A 25,195-nucleotide genomic window follows, 5' to 3' on the forward strand; every position below is an offset into this window, starting at 1 on the left:
TCTAGCCTGGCGGCGCTTTGTATTTCACATTCTTCTTGCGCAGAGTACCCCAGATGCACTAAGCACTTATGTTCTCGAAAGCTGTCTCAAAATCGACGAAGAGAAGGTGAAAGGTCATTTAAACTACGTAATGATTCAAAAGGAGCTATTGTGGTTAGTGCAGGAAACCAATCTACCATTTTTCGATTGAATTTTCGAAGTGTTCCTTGACGCGTTCCACGATCATTTTACCTTTTATGTTTCCAACGGCAGGAAGTATGTAAATATTTTCCAAATATCACACTCAGGACGGATGCCATTTTTTGAAATCTTAACGATCATCCCCTTCTTTCACTCACTGAGAAATATCTCAGATTTTCAAAATTTCCCGATGAATGCGATGATAGGACAGATGATATCATTTGTATTTGGAGGAACGGTACATGTAAATGTGACTAACCATCATTCACGAGAGATGAAACTTCACATTACAGTCAACCTATCCTCAGTCCGGACTGACACATTAAAAAAAAAAAAATTATTATTAGTCATTGCCGTAATTTTGTCATTGTGGCTGACGTCAAACTGATGAATCAGGGTAGGGTAGGCCTAAGTGTAACCAACTTAGGTTATGTTATGTTTAGGGTAGCAGTTGATCTGCATTTCGTTATATACCACCAGTTTTTTACATTTAAATATTTTAACGCACCATATGGGAAAACATTTAGTTATTGCATAACATACTATATTTTATACAGTGGAAAAAATATGATCTCACTAGGAACACTTGTTTATTCCATGTAAAGTAGATTTTAAGATGTTTCGTAGTTTTCAAAGGAGAGAAAATGTTATTTAAAAACAACTTAAAATTTGCTAATAAATAAACTTAAGCTTCGTATTACTTAATCGCGTGCTAAAATTTCAAAAACTTTACGCTTCAGGTCATTACGCCGGCACTCTTCCAGAGATTCACATATTTTGCTCACATATCGTTTAGGATCCTGATATTCCTCCGACTCGAACAGATTAAACAGACCATAAACTTTCGATTTAAAATCTCTGGGAAATTGGCAATCCAAGCTGTCCATATCGCCTTCTTTGATTCCAAGGTTCCGACCAAACTCACGCCACTTTCTACCAATGTCACCAGCAATTAGTTTGTATATTGCATCTCGTTTCCTGCTTTCAAATTGTGTGTAATCCAAGGGATTGATGAGAGATGCTTTCGTAGAACCAACATCGATATTTCTCCTAGACGAAGTGATGTCGGCGATTCGTTCCGATGCGTAAATATTATCCCCACTTATGGAGCTTCCCAGTTTCATAAGCGGATACCTTTTAAGCTCTTCAGTTAGAACATTATAGGACTGTATTTCACTTATTTTATAGAAAAAATCAATGTTGTCTTCGGACAGACAATCTCGTTGTTCCAAGGTATATAACAAATCATGCGGCGTGATAATACGAACGAATAACCGAGGAGAATTGATTTCGTTGCGGAAGACGTACTTAACTTCTTGAAGTTGCTCTTGAGTTGCACATATTCGCGAGAATCTTTGCTTAAGAGCCTCATAAGGACTAAGGCCGCTCATATCGTCGAATGCTCGACAATCTGAAAATACAAGAAAGGAAAAAGAACAATTCCAAATAACTTCATTATGTAGTAATTAAGTGATAATATGTATTACGATCTATGTTGGCTACCTGAAAAGTTTTCGTCCTGAATATGAAGATGGTACCTCCCATCATCAAATGAATTGTTTTTATTTAACTGCTGTTTAGAGTGAGTTAATAGCATGTAACATGAAAATGGAGTGAAACGACAATCAAACTGTTAGAAATCTTTTTTGAAAGGCAATACACCCACTTAAATTAAATAAATAAAACTACTTAATTTCGGGCTTCCAAGAAACCGATTTACTTTTTGTTTTGCATTTTTTGAATTTGATGTTATTAGAAATACACAAATAGGTATATGAAACTTGAAAAATAGCTACCTTGGGCTTTTTCGAGAGTCTTAGCGCCGCGCGGGTACACCATTCCTATTCAGGTGTAAATTCTTCCCCAGAGGGAGTGTATGTATGTCCGTATCATATGGAGTTCAAAAACTTCTTCTTTTTCTTCATTTTTTATTCCGTTCACAAGCGGGGTCGGCTAGTCGTGATCGGTCTCACCATTTTATTTCATCGAGTGACCGTTGTTTCGTCGCTTACAATCGACTTCGATGTTTAGACCAAAATTGGCAAGTGAATTCTCATTAGTGCGAATTACGTGGCCATACCATCGAAGACGCCTCTCTCCCAGTTTTTTCACGATCGATGCAACCCCATATCGATCGCGGATATACTCATTTCGAATGTGATCAAAACGTGTCACGCCACTAGTCCAACAAAACCTCTTCGTCTCCATTACAGTAACGGCGCCTTACATTGTCTTTTATAGTCGGTCAACACTCAGAACCATAGCGATAGGACGACATTGCGGTAAATTTTAGATTTGATATATTCGTTGATACGTCGATCACAAAGGACACCAGTTGTGGAACGCCACTTCATCCAAAAACATTTTTAGTAAAGCAACCCGTGATAGTCGAATTGCCGATCGTATGAGAAGAATGCTGAATTATAGCCCTTTTTAGCGGAGCACTAGACGGAATTTTTTAGCACGTCCGCACAAAAACTGAAGTGAAAGCGGCAATTGAACCGTTGAGTTTTTCTCGGTTCTTGCTGCCATTTCTGAAAACGCATCTGAAACGTGTCAGGGAAAATTGAGGTTTTTCTTAAGTGGCAAGCGTGGGGCTGGAAACGAACTGCTTATGTTGTGACAATTGTGTAAAGTTGCCTGACAATTCAATGCTTTTACGAAGTGAATCGCCGATAAGTTGCATATGGCATTTCCCACACAAGCACAAAAATAATCAGAATTTATGCCTAATTATCATTCTTTAAACATTGACACGGATCAATAGAGACCAACCCAATTAACACGCCTCTTTTCCCATGTTTCCGAAGGGAAGTTGAAGTCTTTCCAGTTAACCTCCTATAAACAGAACAAACATTCGTGGCCAATTTCTAGACCATTCCACCTTCCGTAATTAAGGATGGAAATTCCCAAGGACGAAGAAATTGTTCAAGAAAGCTTAATTGAGCATTCATTTGGAAAAGAAGGTTCGACAAATTGAAGAGTGGGCTTAACACGATCGCATCCGTTTAAAGGTAAATATTATAATGAGTAGACCACAGGGCACAACATTGTAAGGATTGCTTGGTCATGGCAATAACAGAAAAGCGAAATTTGACTTGTGTACCAATCCCGTTGTTTCCCACGAAAAGATACTATTGTTCAGAGATTTATAGCCGAAGAAATTACTGAGACCCTAATGAAAACTGGAGCGACGGCGCAGAGAAATTAGGCAACTTAATGATGTCATTAATCACATAAAACAAAGTGTTCGAATCTGAACGGATAGATGATCAGTACACAACCCAGTGGAACGGATCCACGGGAATAATCATTCAATTGTGAAGAATTACGTATGATGATTCCGATTACGGAGTACTTAGGGTTTCAAACAAAGAGGGCTTAGGAAGTTTCAGGTTCCTTACGTGAATTAGTCCGAATACGGAAGTTTTCGCATCCAAGTGGACATATTCCTAGTAATCACGTAACAGTACATTTGCTAGTAACTCTATGCGTTCGATTTAAGTCCTTATATATGTTTAAAATATTACTCCTGATTCAACATTCTTGATTATAAATAATTAACTTTGCCTTCTACAAGCTATATCTCAAGAATAATTTTCTCCATCGGTGCTAAGTAGCAGTGGCGTGAAATGTGATTCCTTTCGACTCACTTACTTTGTTGGGTCGATACAAAAGAATGCCTCAAAAGAGTTAACACTATTTTTACCTAATCTCTAGCAGTGCTATTGGCTATAAGGAAAATTTCATTCCGAAAAAATAAAGGAAACTTATGCCAATAAAACATACCCAAACTAATTTTACCATCAAAGAAAGTTCAATTATTTTTTTAACAAAAAAAATACAAGTCGGAATACCGGAAGCTCGCGCTTCGGGTATAAAGGTTTTGTGTTCATCTTATGTAAGAAATTTCAACGCACATTTTTCTATCTTTATATAGCTACAAATCCAACATAATCCTTCATATTTTTCCAAACTACCAGACATACGTACATATTAAAGCCATAGATATTACGCTCACTCTAAACAAACAAACTGCCTATTTCCGAATACTGTACACATATATGCATGTATATAAATTAATCGTACACATTTTTCCGATTTATTTCTTATATCTATTTGAATTAGCCACTACCCGCAAGTTCATTAGCACGCATATATCATATACCTACATACACACATGTCTGCTTGACAAATAACTAAAAAACTAAAACAAAATAATTCTCTGGGACCCAATTCATAAGAACTCATTTCGTTGTGGTATTGACGAATTAATATGTGATGATGACGTCATGCAGGTTGCAGAGTGCACGAAATTCACAAAAAGTTGTAAAGTTTCACCCCCTATAACTTTGTTAATAATAGTTGGATTTTCTTCAAACTGGACCAAATTGTGCATTATGTTCTGCATTACACGCATACCAAATTTTGTACTTCTGGGATCAACATAAGGGGGGTGCCGGGTAAATTTCTAAAATGTGGAAATATACTATTATTAACTTTATTTGTGCAGATATCTAAACCGGATATATTTTGAGGCCTAGATTTCGTAGAGATGCACCACTGTGATTTTTTTTCAGATTTTTCGGTTGGATAGGTTCTGAGAACGAGACCTATTACACTTTTTGGGTGTCATATGTTGAGCCTTCACTCCCCTATGTTTCACCCAACGTCAAATATTGAACCAGTTTCGAAAAGTACTAATTGAGACCTTTCGTTTGATACCCCACATGGCTACATTCTGTAAAAAAAAAATTTGCACCCTCCATTCACATGTATGGGGAGCCCCCCTTAAACATAACACAAGATGGTGCCACTTACTGCATGTAAAGGGAACACCAGATTACATACTCTCACCAATTTTCGTGACAATCGGTCTAGCCGTTTCCGAATAAATCGGGTGTGACAGACAGACAGACAGACAGACGGACAGACAGACACCGTCTCGATTCTAATAAGGTTTTGTTTCACACAAAACCTTAAAAACAATGTAAAAGGAGCAAATTAATAGAACATATATGAATAGATGGGTGCACTAAAAGGGCATTATTTAGATGATTGTTTGGATCAACAAATGTGGAAGGCAGAAGAGCGTACTGTAAACATTCATATGTGCGGCAAGTGTGAATGCATACGCATCGCGTCAACAAGTCACCCAATATCATCTCACCAGCCGATGTTTGAGTCGATTCGCACCTTAAATACTGAACTGTTTAGTTTGCCGCTATCTTGAAGTTTCGTTCTTTGAAAAAAACAGTGACTCCCCTACTACAGGCCCCAACCATTCTTAAAAAATAAAGTTGGCGAATCCAAGGAAGATTTCAACGAGGAATGTAGACGATTGGTTAGATGTTCTTAGTGAAGCGAAAATTGTTGGGAATATAGCTTTGTTAGTTTTTTGTTTAAGAAGCCTAGCTCTGGCCAACTTTTAGTCAACATAGTTCGCACTGACATTGTGTTTAGAGAATTATATAAGAGAGCTTTTTATATCTGCGAATCGCTTCGATCAGGCCCCATGCAGAAGTCAGGCAGCGCTTGACGAGTCGCCCCTCATAATTTTTTATATAATTTTGATCATCATCCAAATTTTAGATAACCTCAAACAAGCATATGACAGAATCGATTGCTTGCATGGTTGCCACTCAACTCTGGCGTAACCAGCAATGGTCGTCCCTCTTTAATGTATGACTTATCCACTGCCACTTCCATCTTCCGATCAAATTGCGTATGAGTGATAGGCCTGTACGCCGACCAAATTCTTCGTTTGAGACAGTGTAAAGCCAGCGTACTCCGATGATACGACGCATACAGGTGTTGATGCAGCTTTTCAGTAACAATGGAGTTCACTTTCATGTGCTACTCCCATATAGCAACACAGAAGAGTATCCACTTGAGCTTGCTGCGAGATAATTGTATTGCCAAATTTTAGATAGTGCAACAAAAGCGGATCTGGCGCTGTTTGTGATTCGGGCAACATCCAGTTCGGTGCTACGCTTCCCAGATGTACAAATTGATAGACGCCTTCGATGCTTTACCCACTAATGTAGATATGGAGAGTACAATGACCCGTCAGACTGAGAACTTTGATTTTGCTTGCCTCTCTTTTCATATCAACAACAAGGTCCATGACCCGATGAGAGCACAAACAGTGTAGTCAAGGTGTTTAGGGAAGACTTTCATTGTCCATTGAACTCCTCCAGGTCCTCCGGAGGAGGCAGCATGAAGAACGTCACCCATGACAAGAAATTATAACGGTGACAGAATACAACCATGGCGGGCCCCGTTTTGGACCTCAAAATCCTTCGAGATATTACTTCGGTTCAGCGCGTGACATTCGAACGGCATCATATGTCGTTCTGATACACTCTCTGTTCATGCTATCGTAATCAATAAAGAGCAGCTGCAGCGATGATCTAAACTCTGCACACTGTTCTAAAATGATCCGTGGGGTTTTGATGTGGTCAATATAGGAGAATCCGGAGCGGAAACCAGCCTGCCCTCTGTCGATCAAGCTTTCAAGACGTTCCTGGATGGGTCCCAGGATTATATTATTATTATTATCTTTGCGACAGCAGGGAGCACGCTAATACCCCTATTGGGATTTTCCTCAATATCGGAGTAAATCTACCGCTGTGGTCGATCTGGATCCTATGGCAGGCTCTGTGTTTGAAAAATGGGCCACTTCCCAAAATTATCGTTACCTGTTAAGACAGTGTTTCGCTATCACATGTCCGAGCAAGGTGTTGTCAGGGCCCATCTTGGCATTCCGCTCAGCCACTACAATCACAATGTCACCTTTAGGAAGCCTCCTCTGAACTGCGTGTAATTGCTCGTAGAAAGTATCCTCCTCCACGACATTGTAAGTCTCCGTTGGTGCGAAGCATCGCAGAATTGTGATACCTCTTACATCGTCTGGAATTTTGCCGTTATAAATCTGTCAGAAACCAGCTCCCAACTCAAGAGAGCGCCCCTTACGGTAACCGTCAGAAGCAACCTGACACTGGATTCGCGTCTGCTACTACTTGGCTTTCCAGATTACAAAAACACGCAAGAGGAAGAGGGGTACTATCCAGAGGACAATCATCTTACTTCGCTTAGACCCAGAATGTTCAGCTTCTACCGTTGGAATTCCCACTCATAATGGAGCAAGCATTCTGAGGACCCTTAATACTGTGTCGAGTAGCGTGCACACATTTGAGAAACCAATCATAGTCCGCTTTGGATAGCTAAAGATCGTAGCCGTTAGGTCAGCCGCTATTCGAGGCGTTGTTGACGTTTCGATAGCAATAATGTTTCAAAATTTGCAAGTCATTAGCTCACAAATTTTTATCCCTGTTAGTCGCCTCTTACGGCAAGCAGGGAAGGCTTTGAGTGTATTTTTAAGCCCCAACTCAGAAGGTACATAATCAGACAAAATATTGTCTAAATTTGACGTCGTAGCCAAACTGATTAGATTTATTAGAATGACAATGGATCAGTTTAGTGCCCATGAAAAGATAAAAAACCAGCTAACAGGATGTTTCGGCGCAGAGTCTGGAATAAAGCAAGGTGATGGGACGGCCTCAGTAACGTTCGGCAACTCTTCAAAAGCAAGGTGGAAGGTGAACGACCACCTGGAAACCCCCAAAACAGATGGAAGGACTCAGTGGACAGCACAAGTTATACGCTGCTGGGGTTCCGCAATTACAGCCCGTAGTTGCTTGATCGAAAAGTTTAGAGACAAAAGCCTCGGCAGATCGAGGATCGACGTTCGGCTGTAGCGCCATAGAAAAAGAGGATATCAACTGTTCATATTGCAAAGTTTAGTCAACACTGGTCTATTCAGCCACTCAATAAAATCCTATCAATTTTCCCCACATTATTATGCTAAAATATGAGACTCAAGAGTGTTGAGAGGAGCAGCACAGTGGAACTACGGTAAAGGGTGGTTTCAAGTAGATCGCATGGTTTAACTGAGAGAAATAGGCTTGTCATTTACGGGAACCATCAAAGTTCTCTCTTAAAGCTCGGCATATCGTGGCGTGGACACACACAATTCGTCGCGTAATAAGGGACTCTGGGACAATAAAATAAGAAAAGAAAAATGAAAATGAAACCAGTGCTTCGCATAAATTGAAATTTGATCAGACGGTTGCGGTTATTACTTTCATGATTTGCGAAATGAAGCTTCTGTAATGGTTTGGGCTCGAATTGGATACCACCGATAAACGGAAATAACATTTATTTCCGCCCGAATGAACAACCAGGCGTCTATCGATATGATACAGGATCAAGTCAGTGATCAGAGAATGCAAATTACGCGGTATTTCAAAAGGATAACGCAGCGATTTAGGCAGCAGGGGTCGTAAAGGAGACTTTGAGCAGTAAAAACTTGGAAGTGGCAAGCAAAACATCATCGAAAACGATTGGGGAAATACGAAACGATGTAGAAAGCAAACGAGGGGCAAGCTGTTATTGAAAATTGGGTTCTTTTCATTAAATGTTCAGATTAAAAAGGTTTTTTGGCATCTTGGCCATACTTTTGGATGCTTGAATTTCGACATAAGGAATTATTGTGATATAAAATTGAAAACTCTTCAAAACACCGTTCCATTTAACTTTGTCCTTAAAATTTAAAGTTTTGCTGGAGCTAAAAACTTCGTAGGCGGGTTATATTTTGCATGGGAATTTGGGACTCGTTGATACAAGATTGTTGCGATAGGAGCATTGCAATCATTGAAGGGGTCTATGAAAATTCTGGGTGTTTTACGTGAATACCTGTCGTGTAGACATAATTCCATGGTCCTCTTCTGGATACCAAGATGGATTTAGCGAAAAAAATCATAGTCTAACCGTGAGTTCGAGTTGTATAGCGCAACTTCACGCTTCAGCCCTCTAGAACCTCTGCCCGCGATATGCGCGCAGACACAATTACCCTGAAACCCCCACAAGGAACCAAACCTGGAGCATTCCAGTCCTCAATGGTTGATTCCAGTTTCAGAGCCATTCCAGTGATCGTCCTCACCAAGTGCGGGACGGCATTCGCCAAAGGCATAGCATTGAAATGGTACAACAGTTTCAAGTCTTAGAGGAAAGCACCCTTGATAAATACTATTGTTGATTAGTTGAACGTACATAGTCCGCCAGATCATTAGAGCTAAAGTTTTAGAATTAACAGTTGTATAGTATATTAAGTTTGGAATTTTCTTGAAATTCCCAGCACAAAAGCTGTTTGTCACTTTGATTTATATCAAATTCTTGGTTCGGGTATTTTTTTAGCACTAAGCGAATTACAGAGCGTCATCCAGGAATAGCAACTTTTCATTATTTTAATCTTTGGCATCATTCTATATTCGGGGGAAACCCCATTGAAATCGCGTTTGAACACTCATGTTGATTACTATATAAAAAGAATTTCGACATTTAGACTTTCCTTCAAGCAGATAACAACAGGATTTGATGGGTAATTATTGAAGACACTAAAAATCTGGAATATTAATAGAGTTTTTAGTCCATCTTGGATTTTTCCACTATGAAATCAGCAACAGTTTGATGGTCGAATTATGGAGATAATTGAAACTAGTGAAGGAAACCTACCTTGTGAATAGCGGATCACCATGAAGGCACCAGGACTACACGACTAATGCAAAGAGAAAGGTTTAAATCAAAACAAAATAATAAAGAGGCTCCTCAAAATCAGCTCGTGACGTTTGCCAGTTCGGTCTATTTACGTATTGTACCTAAGTATTCTCGTTTAACGTGAGATGTCAGTTCAACCCGTAGAGCGATTTCTGTATCGCACAATATGCGGAAAGTCGATATTATCTACTTGCATTTGAAATAGTGTACTCTACCCTAAAATTTTATTGTTTTCGTCCGGTTAGTTATAAAGTCGATGTCACAGAACTCGAATTTACGATAGGAGCTATTCGAATAAACAGCCCAAAATTTTGAACCCCGTTCATTCACAATGGACAGATAGAATTGCTGTCAAAAAACAGCAGATTGCACTAATGTAAACGCGGTGAAGCGCAATGGACTTCGCCGCTGGGGTTTTTACTACAAGACGGCTGTCAAACTTCGATTTCACGTTCTCATGTATTGGATGTGCGATTGACAACAACGGGTCGCCGTCGGTCACTGGATATTTGTCGCCCGTCGTCTAGAAGTGGGGAGTTTATCTTGCGAGGAAATTTATTTTCTCAAAGCCGTATGTCGTCCCTTTCGAGGATTTCGGGGTGCTGCTGAGCACTTGTATTTGTTGACACGCGCGTCTATCCTAGTTCTGTTGACGCGAAATTATATAACGAAGGCAAAGGACGTTGAATTTCTTCGATTGGTTTCATACCCGTCACACTGCCCTCCATAGTGAACAAAGCAGCGAAGGAATGATCCTTCTGGCTGACTCGTGGCGTCAGTTTCCAGCGGAAAATTCGTAGCAAAAATAATCGGGTTTGGTGAGAAATGGCGCTCTAGTTCCCAAACAATCGTGAACGGGAGTGTTGACGAAGTATTTACAGTTTCCTATAACAAATCTGTTTGCGTCGGCGCGGCAGAGTGCGGTGTTGTTGATACTTGTTGTGTACACAGTTGGCGAAAGTAAAAATGATGCCTAGCGAGGTTGTAACAGGAAAATCCACATCAGAAATCGAAAACGTTGAGTGGACGGCCGGGACCACTGCAGGCAGCACCCAGTACCAGGCCAGGTGAGTTCCTCGCGCATTTCTAGCAAAAAGCTTGTGATGTACACTTTGGGAAATACCAGAATTGAGCAGACAGCCAATAAGAAGAAAAAACCCATATTGAATTATCAGGGGATATCGGCTTGGGGGGAATGAACGGAAAATTTAATTCCATTTGGGTAACGAATGCATTACCTCCGTTGAAGGCAAACATCGTCGTAAATATGAAAATGAGTGGCCCAAGTACAGGTTCCCAGTGCTGCATTGCTAGTTTTAATATTCTTTTTGATTTCTGTCGATGCTTGTAGCACCGAAGATGTACACCATTTGAAGTTCCCAACGAAGCTTAAAGAACATTTTCATTTTATATTCCGAGTTCCCAATAGCGAGGGGTCCTGTTGAGAATGTCCTGGTCTGGAAGGGAGAAAATCTCTCTCTCTCTCTTTCTGTTAAAAATTCGAATAAAATCCTAAACCTCCAGACAATCGTTGCAGGCAGAGCTCAAAAAAACGATATATTGTCTATTGAAACCTTAGTAAAGCTGTCCAGCAGCGGTTTTGCTAATCACAGCACGCACCGCGGTGTGTAACAGTTGGGCTGAAAAATTCGCAGGCTAGTAAAAAAATTTTTTTTTGATAAAATTTGATTTTATTATGCAATATAGTTGTCTTCGAGGGCGGCACAACGATTATAGCGGTTATACAATCTGTCAATACCTATTGTATAGTGGGATTTAAAAATCCACTGGTGGCAGAGGGATTTTTATCGCGACTGGATGTCGGATACCAGTCGACTCAGCTGTGAATCAGATCAGTGTAATAACCTCGGGTGAGCACAATGCTGACCACATTGCCTTCTACAGTGTACTGTAGTGTACCGTTACGGTCTTGAAAGAAGTGCTGTAACACATTTCAAGGCCTTGATTCAATATGGATTGTTGCGCCAACAATTATTATTATTATTCTTTTAACAATAAGATTTGTCTTTAGCTCCAGTTTCCGCGATTACTTCTTAATCGACGCTAAGTTTCTTGCATTGTCTTGATGAAACATCATTTTCTTCTTCTTCAATTGGGACCGATTTTTCATGATTTCAGCTTTCAAGCGCTCCAATAACGCTATGTTATAGTCGCTGTTGATGGTTTTCCTCTTCTCAAGGATATTTTACCATACGCATCCCAAAATAGTGATGGCGTAGCCTTGGCAGCCGGTTGTTGCGTCTTTGCAGGCTTTGGGGTCGGTTCACCACGTGCAGTTCATTCAAATGACGATGGTTTGGTTCTGGTGTGAAATAATGGAGTCATATTTCATCCTTCGGTGTTTTTTTTTGTGGCAGAAAAGCTTCAAACGCTGCTTAGAATCTTTTTGTCGACTGTGAGCTCGCGCAGCACCCACTTTGAACAGAGCTTTCGCGTACACAAACATTCATTCACGATATGTCCAAGATATCCAAAATTATTTTTGGGAATTTTTTGATATTTTCATCGGTAATGCCGTGGTGTGTGCATGGTCCTCGGTGTTCATTTCGCCTCGTTTAAACTTAGCACACCACTTCTCAATGGTTGATTTTCCTGATGGAAAGTCCGAATAAGACTTATTAAGCCAAGCCACGCCTTTCACATTTTTTTGCCAAAAAGCAACGCTTTATTAACACATACCTCATACAAGAACCGTGGGTTGTTGGTGGGGCAGTCAGGGGCCTAAACTGCCAACATGCTGACCTATTGTATGCCAATGGAAGCGATTGACCTCGCACCTGCATGGTAGTCTCCAAAGACTTCCAGGCTAACCTGGTTAACGACCTATGTGATGGCGACATCACATCGGCTAAGCTAACTATAAAAAGTCAACAGGGAGACAAAGAGATACTCTGGTGCTCTGCATATTTCCCCTACGACGCAGAAGACGTTCCCAGCGGAACATTCATCACAGCTATCCAATATGCCAAAAGTAGAGGCGTGGGGGTAATAGCAGGATGTGATGTCAACGGTCACCACATATGCTGGGGAAGTTCGAACATCAATGCAAGAAGATCGAGACTACTGGGGTATCTAGTAGGAACCGATTTGCAGATCCTAAATGTGGGTAATGAACCCACTTTCTTCAACGTGGCCAGGCGAGAGGTCATCGACATCACGGTGGCATCTCCTGACTTCGCGGCTCTGATCGGAGAGGGGAGAGTATCAAACGATATCATACTCTCGGATCACAGACGCATTGATTTCGTTATGGGCATGGATCCACCTCCACCCACTCCATTTCGGAATCCGAGGAAGACAGATTGGATAATGTATCAAACAGAATTGAGCGCCCGAGTCACGATCCCTGGGAAGCGCATCAAATTTATTGCCGGAATTGAGAAGACAACCCAGATGATCACAACTAGCATGGGAGAAACTTTCGAAGAAAGCTGTCCACTCAAGATGCCAAAGAAGGGTAAAACACCATGGTGGAACTCGGATTTGGCAAAACAGAGGAGAACGACAAGGATGCTCCTTAATCGTGCTCTGAAGGGTGAATCAAGCACTAGCTGGAATCGCTATAAAGAGGCACAGAAGGCTCTAAAGAAGAGCATAAGATCGGCTAAACGATCATCTTGGAAACGCTTTTGCGAAGAGACTAACTCTCTTGAGGCAACCTCAAAGCTGAAGCGGATTCTGGTCAAAGAACGTAGCCAGAAACTGGGTTATTTACGTTTACAGAATGGGAAGTACACAGAAAGCGATGAAGAAACGGCAAATCATTTGCTTGAAGTACACTTCCCAGGCAGCATCCAAAATCTAATCTCGGGGCTAACAGGTGCATACAACCCCCAACCGAGAGACTGGAATCTGGCATGCAAAGTAGTATCACTGGTGCGAGTGAAATGGGCATTTAACTCGTTCCATAGATACAAGTCTGCAGGAAGGAATGGATGTCCTGGGTCTACATATTCGGAATATATATCGTGCATGCCTAGTACACGCTACCAGAAAGGCAAATCCACGGAGACAGCACTTCATGAACTTACGGCAAAAATTGAAAAGGCGATGTTCGAAAAAGACTACGCCTTAGGCGCATTCATGGACATCGAAGGTGCCTTCAATTATGCCTCATTCGCGGCAATTTGTGATGCGGCAAGATAGCATGTAATCGAACCGCTGCTAATCAGTTGGATCCTTCACATGCTAGAGTGGAGAAAAATCCACATATCGGTCGGCCAGAAGTCTATTGAAGCAGGATGTCTCAGGGGCTGCCCACAGGGAGGGGTTCTCTCTCCACTGTTATACCTCTTGGTGATGGATACCCTGCTGTGGCTCGTGGAGGACAAAAAAGTCTTCGCGTAAGCATTTGCGGACGACCTAGCCGTAATAATTACCGGCAAGTTTGCGGACACAGTAGGTGACCGCTTGAAAGCAACTCTGCATGTAATTCACAGCTGGTGCCTCCGCAATGGACTCACGGTGAACGCTAGGAAGACTGGACAAGTTATGTTTACTAGGAACGTCAGGTGGGGCAGCTATACGCTACCCACTTTAGTAGGGGCGGAAATCCAGCTGGCACAAACAGTCAAGTACTTAGGAGTACATTTCGACTCCAACTTAACGTGGAAGTATCATATCTAGGAACAATATCAGAAATCCTGCAGATTGCTCTGGTGCTGTAGGAATGTGATAGGCAAGACCTGGGTACTTTCAACTAAACGAATATACTAGATGTATAGATCCATAATAAAACCCATTTTGATGTATGCATGCATCGTCTGGTGGCCAAGACTGAACTTTGCTTACAGCAGGAAGCTGCTAACGCAGATTCAGAGACTTGGTTGCCTAACTATTACTGGAGCAATGAGTACTACGCCGACTGCGGCACTTGAAGCTATCCTAAATTTACCCCCCATTCACTTGGAGCTGAAACGGAAAGCGGTCAACGATGCATATAGGCTCGATACGATTGGGGCGTGGAAAGGCGGCCAATCAAACGGGCATGCGTCTATCTGGAAATTCCTTGAAAAACATCCGGTAGCCCTGATGCGACAGATCATATGGTTTCCAGATTCGTCTTTGAAAAGACATACACTGTCGTAATCACCGAAAGAGGAGAATGGTCGACAAGTGGCCATGAGTCTTTTCAGATTACAGATCTAATAATCTTCACCGACGGGTCAGTCATGGAGGATGGATCGGACGCAGGGGTGTTCTCGGAGAATCCGATTATAGAACTGGCCCGACTCCTCGGAAAAATGACGACCATATTCCAGGCGGAGATATATGCCATTTCATTGGCAGCAGAAGAAAGTCTGCGACAAAAATGAAGGGGTCGCACCATTCGAATCTGTTCCGACAGTCGGGCGGCATTATCAGCACTAAATGGCAACAACATTTCAAGCCAGTTGGTGTGGAGTTGTCATCAGGTGCTGCTGAAACTTGACCGACTGAACGAAACATTCCTGATGTGGGTGCCGGGGCACTCTAACATCGCCGGTAATGAGGAGGCTGACAGACTGGCTCGCCGAGGGTCTGGATCCACAATGGTGGGGCCAGAACCAGCTCTTGGAATGCGACCATCTACTGTCAAGTCTACTCTGAAGGGTGAAATTGCAAGGATTCACGCAACCGAGTGGAGAAATTTGGACTCTTGCCGGTAAGCGAAAATCCTTGCGAAGGAGCCTAGGGCCACTAGAGCGGCCTTTTTGTTGCCCCTAAAAAAGTGGGACATGAAAACCCTAGTAGGGCTTTTGACGGGACACTGCCCCTTAAACTACCATATGGAAAATATTGGGGTAGTGGTTTCGGCTGTGTGCAGCCAATGTGAGGAGGAGGAGATGACCCTGCACTTTTTATGCTGCTGCCCGGCATCCTCAGATCTGAGACGAAGACACCTTTGCAAGGTTTTCTTCAATGAAGAATCTACACACTCTCTGCCGCTGGAGAATGTTCTAAGATTCGCTAAAGCCTGCGAACACCGTAGGCGGAAAGCTATTGAATAGGCAACTTACGGGGATAGTACAATGGGCCTAATAATGGCCTGAGTGCTCGGAGGTGCGGCTCCCCCCAGTTAACTAAACTAACTAACACATGCAATTCCTTTTTATCCATTTACTTCAACCTTACAAAAGTTGCTTCACTCAAAATGTTCTATCTTATAAAGTAATAATCCGACTTCTGTCCAATTTGTCCACGTGTCTTTTGAAGGTTAGAGTTTCTTTGTGCTTTTTTTGGTTCCCTTCCAAAAGTTCCGGGACTTAAGAGGATCATCATCTTGAGAAACTCTGTTGCACTTGCTGAACTAATCTAACAGTTCTGTTACCAAGTCCTTTAGGGACCTCCATCTTCACATCGTATCCATGTTTTCGCAAAATATATTGATCTCCGGCCTACTAGTGCTTAGGGCGGCTTGATGGTCTTGAGTCCTTTTTTCACCTGGGGATTTGCTGTCTTGTTGATTCTTTCACATCATCCTCGCTTTTCCTAGCTAGCGATGGAATGGAAGAATTTTGCATAGGCCTAGTAGCAATTTCAAAGAACAAGTACACCCATAGAGAAGCCATTTCACAGCCATAAGAAGATAGAAAGCCAGCAACTATGTAAACTTCAGAAATAGGTGCGACATTTTACACCTATGGGGCGAAGCTACTTACCCAACCTCGATACTGAACTTGCTTAGACAAGGACGGGAATCTGATTTCAGATCGTAGGGAGATTTTGGAGCGATAGATTGGATATTTTGAAGATTCGTTTAATATCAAAAATATTGGCGAGTTGAGGTTCCTATCAACTGATGGCGATTGAAAAATGCTGTCCTCACCAAGCAGGAAAGAAAGGGTCTGTGCAATTCATCGGCTTAAAAGCCCGCGCACACAAAGCGTGTTTAGGCGATCCGACTTCCTAAAATCTTTTACATAAGATTGTGAAAGTCTTGTTTCATCGGTGGAACGGAATAGAAAGGCACTGGGCAACAAAAAGCGGTCTTTAAAATAACAGTCCCAGCGTTAACATGTAATAAATAATTCCATGTTGAAACTAAGATAAAAGTCTTCCCTGCTTGTCGTAAGAGGCGACTAAAAGGAATAGAAAACCTGCAAATTTTCAAACTTGGTGGCCGCAACGGTGGGTAGTTCGTGGATTTCTGCACATTGTTCGAGTACAGAGCTTGCCATAAGGTCAGTTGGGTTTCAACTGACCCATGTCGGACGAGTAATCAGATCGACCACTTCGCGATCAGCAGTAGATTAGCAGTTGTCTCCTAGATGTACGTAACACGAAAGGCGCTGACATTGGTCTCGAAAGGGATCACCATCTGATGGTCCCTTACGCTGGCTTGGGTGTTGTGTCTGCCACTTCTCACCGGGTTGGGAAGCTCGATCTCCTAAATTCAACATCGACCATTTGTATGATCGGGCGACAGTTGGACTCAACACTGTTAAAACTATCTTGCTGATCGAACGGCAGATATACTGAGTAACCCGTCTGAGAATATCAAAGGTGTTCTTTGCAGATTCTACACGGGTCGTCGCCCACGACCCGGACGGGCATGATAAGATCTGGCTGATTGCGAAATCGTAGAAGCGGATCGATGAACTGAAGGGGTTGAAGGCTCTACTAACCGAGAGAGAGAATTTGCTATTGCGCTGGTCAGGGAAGCGTAGGATGCCGCAGATCGCAATGGTTTCAGAAGTGGGTAGCACATCACGAAATAGCCTACATGTGCTCGCAAAACTTTCGATGGTCCTGTGAAGGACTCAATTGTCAACTTTTCATCCACGATGACGAGCAAATAGAATAGAATCGAAAATGTTCCTCCAAGGAGAAGAGAAATCATCTCGTCAATAAATGTCCTTAAGCGAAGTACAACCGCTGAGCTTGACGGATCCGCTGCTTCCTCTCGTACGCAAATCTTGGGATTCTGAGACGTTTTCTAGAGAGTAGAAGAAGAAGGGGATGATCATCCAGATCCCAAGGAAGAGGATCGGTTTTGAGTGTGACAATTGGATGTACATCTCTATGCTCCCTGCCGTCGCAAAGATAATAGCTAAAATAATCCTGGAACGCATCAAAGAACATCTCGAATTCATGATCGACAGAAAGCAGACTGGTTTTCGCTTCGGATACTCCTGCATTCACCACATAAACATCCTACGGATAATTTTGTAACAATGCGCGGAGCTTAGATCTTCGCTGCACCTGCTTTTCATCGTTTTCGAGAAAGTTTTCGATAGCGCGAACATGGAGTGTGTCTGGAGTGCTCTACGTAGGAGGGGCAATCGTGAGAAACTAATAGTAATTATCAGAGCGACATATGATGGCGCCAAATGTCATATGGTTCACCGAGGTAAAATCTCAGAGCATTTTCAGATTTAAAGCGGAGTCCGCTAGGGTGTTCTTTCTATGTTGCTATATGGGAGTAGCACATGGAAAGTTAACTCCACTCTTATCCAAAAGCTCCAAGCTTTCGTCAATACCTGTCTGCGGCGTATCATCGGAGTACGCTGGCTTGACACTATGAAAAACGAAGAACATGGTCGCTGCACAGGCCTTCTATGCACTGTGATCGGAAGTGGCAGTGACTAAGTCAAACATTAAGGAGGGACTATACTTGCATTGCGGGCTATGCCATGCAGTGGAATCCACTCTCCCAAAATCGACCGCCCCAATATAATTTTAAAGCGTTCAAAATTTCTCCTATTCAAGGTCGAACATCACAATCGGAAACATTTTTAATGTAATTCGCTTGAAATGTCTCATCAGAAGGTCAAAGCTTCCCACTGTAAAAGACAATAATCCTGTTAGTCCATTCATATGAGGCTTGGGTATTTAACAGGTAAAATTCTCCTAAGAGTCTCCTGCCTCCTGCCATCTACAAAAACATATTTTTCCAATGCTTTATTGGGCATTCTTTATGTTCATTCTTCAAAAAATAAATTATTACACTTATTTAAGAACAATTTGATTCGATTTCATAAGGGAATTATGAGCCAACATTCATAAAATTCGTGTTGATGTGAGTTCTAGCAATGGTCGCGCATTACCAACTTTGGTCGTAAACAATAATGCGCTGTTATTTATCTGCATCTAAAAGATTCTTCAGTGATATTCACATTCACATGGTCACTGTTTCCACTTGCAGTTTATCCAAATATAAAAATATTTCGACTTGACATTTTTGTAAAGTGTATTTTATTTTCTACATTGATGCGTTATAATTCGTATCATTATCTTCGTGTGGAAGCATGCGTTTGGTATTTTATATGATTACAATCAATTTCGAAGACTAATAAATGGTTCTGCTTTGACCTTTGTTACAACTTGTTAAATTTTAATCTCGAGTTCATTCGTCGTTGGCTTCTAGCTTCCCCATGGCTTTGTGCTTTAATATTATGAGTAGTTGAAATTCGGTCTGCCTTACGGGGCCACAGTAGTCAGTCCAGTGATTGAAATTGACAACTTTTTTGTAATTTGTTGTAGTATTATTTCGCTATTGATGGATTCGTCACACTAATATGGATGAATATTGGGTCCATAGCAATCAAATTTGATAACTGATATGATTCTTATTCTTGTTGTAAAGTTATGTAGATAGTCGATTTTCTTCAATAATTATCTTATTCGCGAAGTAGTTTGTTCTCTATATTTGTTTATCTCATATATTAGATCATTCGAACGTTCTACACTCGTAGGAGTCGGCACGGTTCTTGGTTTTCCGCTTAATCTCACCAGAGGATATTCTATTCTATCTAAGCATTGTGGACTATGGGGTGGGCATCACAAATAAAATTATATTGGACCGATCCGGCTGAAATTTCAACACATGAGTAGTTCTGGTCCGAACCACGATTATGTATTTAGACCACATTTTTTTATTATCAAACAAAATTCCTAAAAAAATATTAAATTGTCGACTGTCACATAGGAAAACCCCTTTAAGACAATGATATCAAAAAGGAACTTGAAACTAATCATTGGAAGTAGTAATTCATCATTGTGTAGATATACCCCGTAAATTTATTTGAAAGATATCTAGAGAATGATAAGTTTCCTAATGTTGCCAAATTGGAACGTTTGGAATGAAAATGTTTTTTTGCACACGGAACACATTACAACGTCCTTGGTGTGCACAAAATTGTCCTTGCAATAAAAACATTGTTATTTTCGAATTTAGAATCGTTATTAGAAATATACTTTTTTATCTTCGCCAAACTCTAACTCAATGATTTTTACATGTCATTTTTTTCAATTTTGCAGGTTTGTAAGTTGAAAGTACCGTTACAATAAAGCATATTGAAATTTAAATGACAAATCGTTTTTGAAATTTCTTTCAAGTTTGAACAGTTATACCTTCGAAGTGAATGACCTTTGCAATTAAAAACATATCCATTTATAAGAAATTTTATGTAGTTTCCCAAAATGGAATCAAACAAATGGTAATATCCACCATTAAAATTTTTACGATCGTGAACGAGCCACCCTGTATAGTAAGGGGGAGAGAAAGCTGTTTTCCTTTCAAGCTAAGTGAAAGTCGTGTAATAGACTTGAGGCCTTAGTCGGTCGTCTAGTGGTTACCATTAAAATCCCAATGCCTGCGGTTAAACCCTATTCTGTACAGTTAATTTTTTTCTGTTAATTCTCATGAGCGACTCCATTATTAGTTTACCGCGTCATTATTAATTTATGGTAATTACTTTCTTACGATTCTTATTACCTTGTTAGTATTATTTTTTAGTATATTTTCTCCTGCTATTTAATTTCTTTATTCTTTTTTTTCTTCAGCCTTTGTCCCGTTCACAAGCGGAGTCGGCACGTCGTGATCAGTTTCGCCATTTAGTTCTATCAAATGACGGATTTGGTTGCAATCTCGATGCTTTCAAATCCCCATCTAGCGTATCAAGCCAACGTTATTCTGGCCTGCCTTTTGGTCGTATACCATCGACTTCGTTGTTCAGACCGATCTTGGCAAGTGAATTCTCGTTAGCGCAAATTGCGTGACCATACCATCGATCACGCCTCTCTCGCAATTTTTGGACGATCGGTGCAACCCCATAACGTGTCACGCCACTAGTCCCACGAAACATCTTCGTCTCCATTACTGCAAGACGCCGTTCATTGCCTTTTCTATCGGCCAACACTCAGAAACATAGAGAACGACAGGACGGACGACATTGCGGTAAATTTTAGATTTGAGACGTTGAGGATGCTTCCTTGATGAACACCAACAGAGACACGAACCGGTTTTGATACACCCGCCATACTTCTAACTTTACTTTTCGGATCGTGGTAGAGCAATTGAACACAACGCACGAGTTCTTCTGGCACTTAGTGTTGTCGTGAAGCATACCAGGTGAGCTCGTGTGGCATACGGTCAAACGCTTTCTCTAGATCCAGAAAGGTAATGTAAAGAGGGCGATGCTTCTCACGGTGTTTCTCCATGAGTAACCACGCAGCGTGTATTGCGTCAGTAGTTCCGTAGTTCTTGACAAATCCGGCTTGATTCGCGGTTATTTCAACGATTTCGCGAATACGGTTGTCAAGAATGCGTTCAAAAATCTTCATGGTATGGGAAAGTAACCGGATCGGACGGTAATTTGAACATTCTGCTTTCTTTGTCCATATTGGAGCAGTGGTACTTTCTTGCTAGTCAGATGGTGTCTTCCTTCCTGAATAACTCGGTTAAAGAATTTAATGAGCCACAGTGTTGGGTCCCAACTCTTCGCTTTCCAGAGCTCAGATGCGATGTCGTCAGGTCCTGTTGCTTTCCCCGATTTCATTTGTTTTTTTGCCTTCTCGACTTCAGTTGCGCTGACTGGTGGAACTGCTCCAAATGTCGGCAATGATTTTGGAAGTGGAAGATGAGCAAATTCTTCAATTGAAATCTGCTCGAAGTATTCTCGCCATCTATCCGTTGCGGCTCGACGGTTGGTGAGCAAAGTACCGTTCTTGTCATTAACGCAACAGAAGTGTTCGATATCCTGTGTGCGTTCATTACGGCTTTTAGCAAGTCGATACAGATCTTTCTCGCCATGTAGTTTATCGTAAAGATTTTTGAAATGGTTTGCTCGGGTGACAGCGACCGCTTTCTTTGCTTCCCGGTTGGCATTCTTATAAATTTGCCAATTAGCGGGTGTTTTATCGTCGTGAAATTTGTGGTAGAGGCGTTTCTTTTCACGGACCTTCATTTCAACATCATCATTCCAAAGCCAAGTATTAGGTTGATGTACCGCTTACCCGGCTTGGTGACCCCGAGGGTTGCAGAGGCCGCTTTGTGGATCGTGTCTTTCATTTGGTTCCATGATTCTTTCACATTCGTAATGGTCGGCAATCGTATGAGTGAGACCGTTTCTTCTTTCTTCTCACCAGGTCGACCTGTCTGTGGTGCATACGCGGTGAAGAAGTGAATAGTGCGATCAGCTGATATAATGGTGAGCTTCATCAGCCGATCATCAAGTCGTTAGACTTCTTTTACAGGACCGGGGCCCGTCCTGCCGCGTCGACTGAGGTAGACGTCCTAGCATTTCTCCGAGGCTTGTGACTCAATCCGATCATGTTTGTAATGACATTGTATGCATTTTCTTGGTCGACCTGTCGCGGGGCCTGTCACCAAGAGAGATTAGGTAGAATTTAGCATAGTAGAATAACTCCAACTATACTCTATTTATCTCTTTCCCTGATCTCAGCATTTAATTTTTGTTTTACTGAGGATAGTACAGAGTACGCTGCCTCAAACCCTCCTCCTTTACCTGGACTTGGGACCAGTATACTATGTTAATAGCATGGCGGAGTTCATTTTGCACTGTCATGTGTCGTCGTAGAAAAACCGAATAGGTGTTATATTAGGTTTTCCTCAACGCTACTGCACATATACTTCATGTTGATGCTGTTGTGAATTGAATGAAGCAGGAGATTCACAGAGCCAGTCCGTAGCATTCACGAAGGAAAGCACTGGTCCAACCCTGCACTAGTGATCTCTCTGAAATTCTCAAAGAAGAAGACCTGGTATCCGCTAGAGGTGAGTAGGAAGTGCCTGAGGGTTCCTTGTTTTTCCCTGCAGCTTTGGCAATGCGAGTTGTAGGGCATGCTGAGTCTACCGAGTCATTCTCATCGCCGTGAATGTCTTTCATGGTAAAATTTTAGATTACTTACAAGCTGTCTTGGGGTGGTTTGAGTTAGAAAATGTTCAGTTAGCCAAAGTTCAAATAGAATTAGACATGTTGCCGAGATTATTTCCCTTATTGGCTAGAAATTTAGTGAAAAAACAAATAGCGTATTTCGAGGAGCAACAGAAGGAAAAACTGTGAAGAAGGGGAAAGTGGGTTTCTAAAATACGGTATTGGTCTTTTCATCAAATTTTTAGCTAATAAAAGAAATAACCTTCTTAGCCTCTTAAATTTTATTTGTTTTGGGATGTGTGTGAAATTGCGTGACTATCGAGTCATGGATATCAGCGCACGTCTTATCGCGTACCCTCAGAAGATAGTTCCTAATTGTACTGGAGATCTTGATATGATAAATTTTATTTGGCGTTCACTGGCAGTTGGTTGATATTCAATTATCGCGACTTTATCGCGACCCCTGTATTCGATTTACAATTATTTGACTTTTGTCTCGAAGATCTCTAAGGCTATGTTTTCATGTTGATAACCTCGAGTAACTCGTAGTCGGAGTTCACTTTGGCATACAGATCTCTCTCTGCAGGATCACAACATCACGACGATCATCTAGTTCCTATTCGGAAACCTCCCTTTGCTTTATATTGAAAATCTTGATTGGGGAATAACATTGCACTATTATGATGTTCCTTAGCCTCTCCCGGATTATCGCAGGTATAATCATATCTGAATCCGGTTCACAGCGTAGATACGTCGATCCGATGCCGAAAAACGCAACTATCGATACAAAGATCTTTACTGCCTACTGATAACTCTTTGTTTATTGCGCCATGCAGGAGAATGATCGACAAACTTATCACCCTATGAGATTCTCGCAGAACAGTAGAGCAAAGAAGTGTCTCCGAAAAAACACTGGGCAGAGCTGAGTCACATTGCCAGAAACCGACAACGATTACCCGTAGAAATGAGTAATGCAATATGTTCCACGCAAGCCATTATAGGCATTATAGCAACTGTACACATATATATAATAAGACTGCAAAGAAGGTAATATAAAAAAAACAAATCTTGGTCAATATAAAACGGAATTCAAACGATATCAGGAAGGGAGAAAAGATAAATGTGCATAAGTACTTAATGCTCTATAAAAACATTACGTATCAAAATTTGATGACATTATTGGCAAGTTCTGGTGAGATATACATTAAAATCACAGAAGATAATGAGCTGAGAAATACAAACATATGTATTGTATAGTATGGAGGCGCAACTCCTCTTATAAGAAAATTCGATAATTATGTATGACTAGTCTTTGGTAAAATAAACGATGTGACAATAATAGAAACAAGATCTCAAGACACACTGGAAAAATAGTATTACTTTCATAAATTTCCCAAAACTGCGGATGTCTAATTGCATGTAAAACATACTAAAAATACCCACGAAGTTATCAGTGATCACAGTACCCAGTCAATTACATATTTTTACTCCTTGGCAACTGACTGAAAGGGTAATTGAATGTAATGAACCTGTGTTCATATACTTCGTATATTTGATCCAACCTATGGTGTCATGAACTTGTAAACGTGAAAAAAGGAAAGTTAATGGCAAATTACACCTGCCACAATAAAGGGTGAATACAATACATCTCAGGCAGTATCAACACCATTAGAGATAGTAAGCCCACTGAAAACATTGATGGATAAAGGAGTGGGCGCGTGTGTAGCAAGTGTTATGCTAATGGTCCAATACTGATATCAGACAACGTATTGAATCTCAAAACTCAAGATAACTACGAAAAAATATAACAAAATTTTCTATCGATAAAGTCGCGGCAGCGATGCTATCAAGTGATAAAACAAGGAGTAGATTCTAATTATCTAGGCAATATGACCTTGTCTGCAACTAATCTCACGAAGAGCTGAAGCGACTGAAGTGCATGGATATCAAGATATCGATGAGCAAAAATGGACGAAACAAACTAATGATGTGCTGCTGGACGACTTAACATCGAAATAATTTTCCTTTGCAACGAACTCGCAAAAACACCTGGGCGTCTCAGGGGATCAGTTGGCGAAAATCACACTTGTTGTTATATTGAATATTAACTGTATCAAATCAGGGTGGCAACCTGTAAACTTCGAAATTTTCTTTCTTCCAGTTAAAGGTTGGCTATCCCTCATGGTGGGGGTGAACTTATTGGTAAGGATTTTTGGCAATCGTATACGCAAAAGGTTTTTCGACAACAGTTGTTTCGAGCGAAGTTGCATTGTGCT

The 25,195-nt window shown here is 41.2% G+C and overlaps 2 protein-coding genes across 2 annotated transcripts in view; one reads left to right on the top strand and one right to left on the bottom strand.

The window, feature by feature from the left end:
- Positions 1-751: 751 nt before the first annotated feature.
- Positions 752-9,914, bottom strand: LOC119647470 (fas-associated death domain protein). The gene is made up of 2 exons (XM_038048405.1): positions 9,757-9,914; positions 752-1,591 (listed from the first exon to the last, which is right to left on the bottom strand). Exons 1-2 carry the CDS (start codon positions 9,776-9,778, stop codon positions 882-884), a joined length of 732 nt encoding a protein of 243 aa, XP_037904333.1. The 5' UTR covers positions 9,779-9,914; the 3' UTR covers positions 752-881.
- Positions 9,915-9,980: 66 nt separating this feature from the next.
- Positions 9,981-25,195, top strand: part of LOC119647469 — a 75,092-nt gene continuing 59,877 nt past the window's right edge. Inside the window, exon 1 of the mRNA XM_038048404.1 lies at positions 9,981-10,865. Coding sequence (XP_037904332.1) covers positions 10,765-10,865 — 101 coding nt within the window. The 5' untranslated portion in view covers positions 9,981-10,764. The remainder of the gene's footprint in view (positions 10,866-25,195) is intronic.

The sequence above is a fragment of the Hermetia illucens genome, chromosome 2 (assembly GCF_905115235.1).
Source record: "Hermetia illucens chromosome 2, iHerIll2.2.curated.20191125, whole genome shotgun sequence".
NCBI lineage: Eukaryota > Metazoa > Arthropoda > Insecta > Diptera > Stratiomyidae > Hermetia > Hermetia illucens.

Coding starts and splice junctions, on each gene's coding strand:
- LOC119647470 (XM_038048405.1), bottom strand. CDS start 9,778: ATGGTGATCCGCTATTCACAAG. Junction 1,592..9,756: donor GGTGATCCGCTATTCACAAG/GTAGGTTTCCTT, acceptor TTGTATTTTCAG/ATTGTCGAGCATTCGACGAT.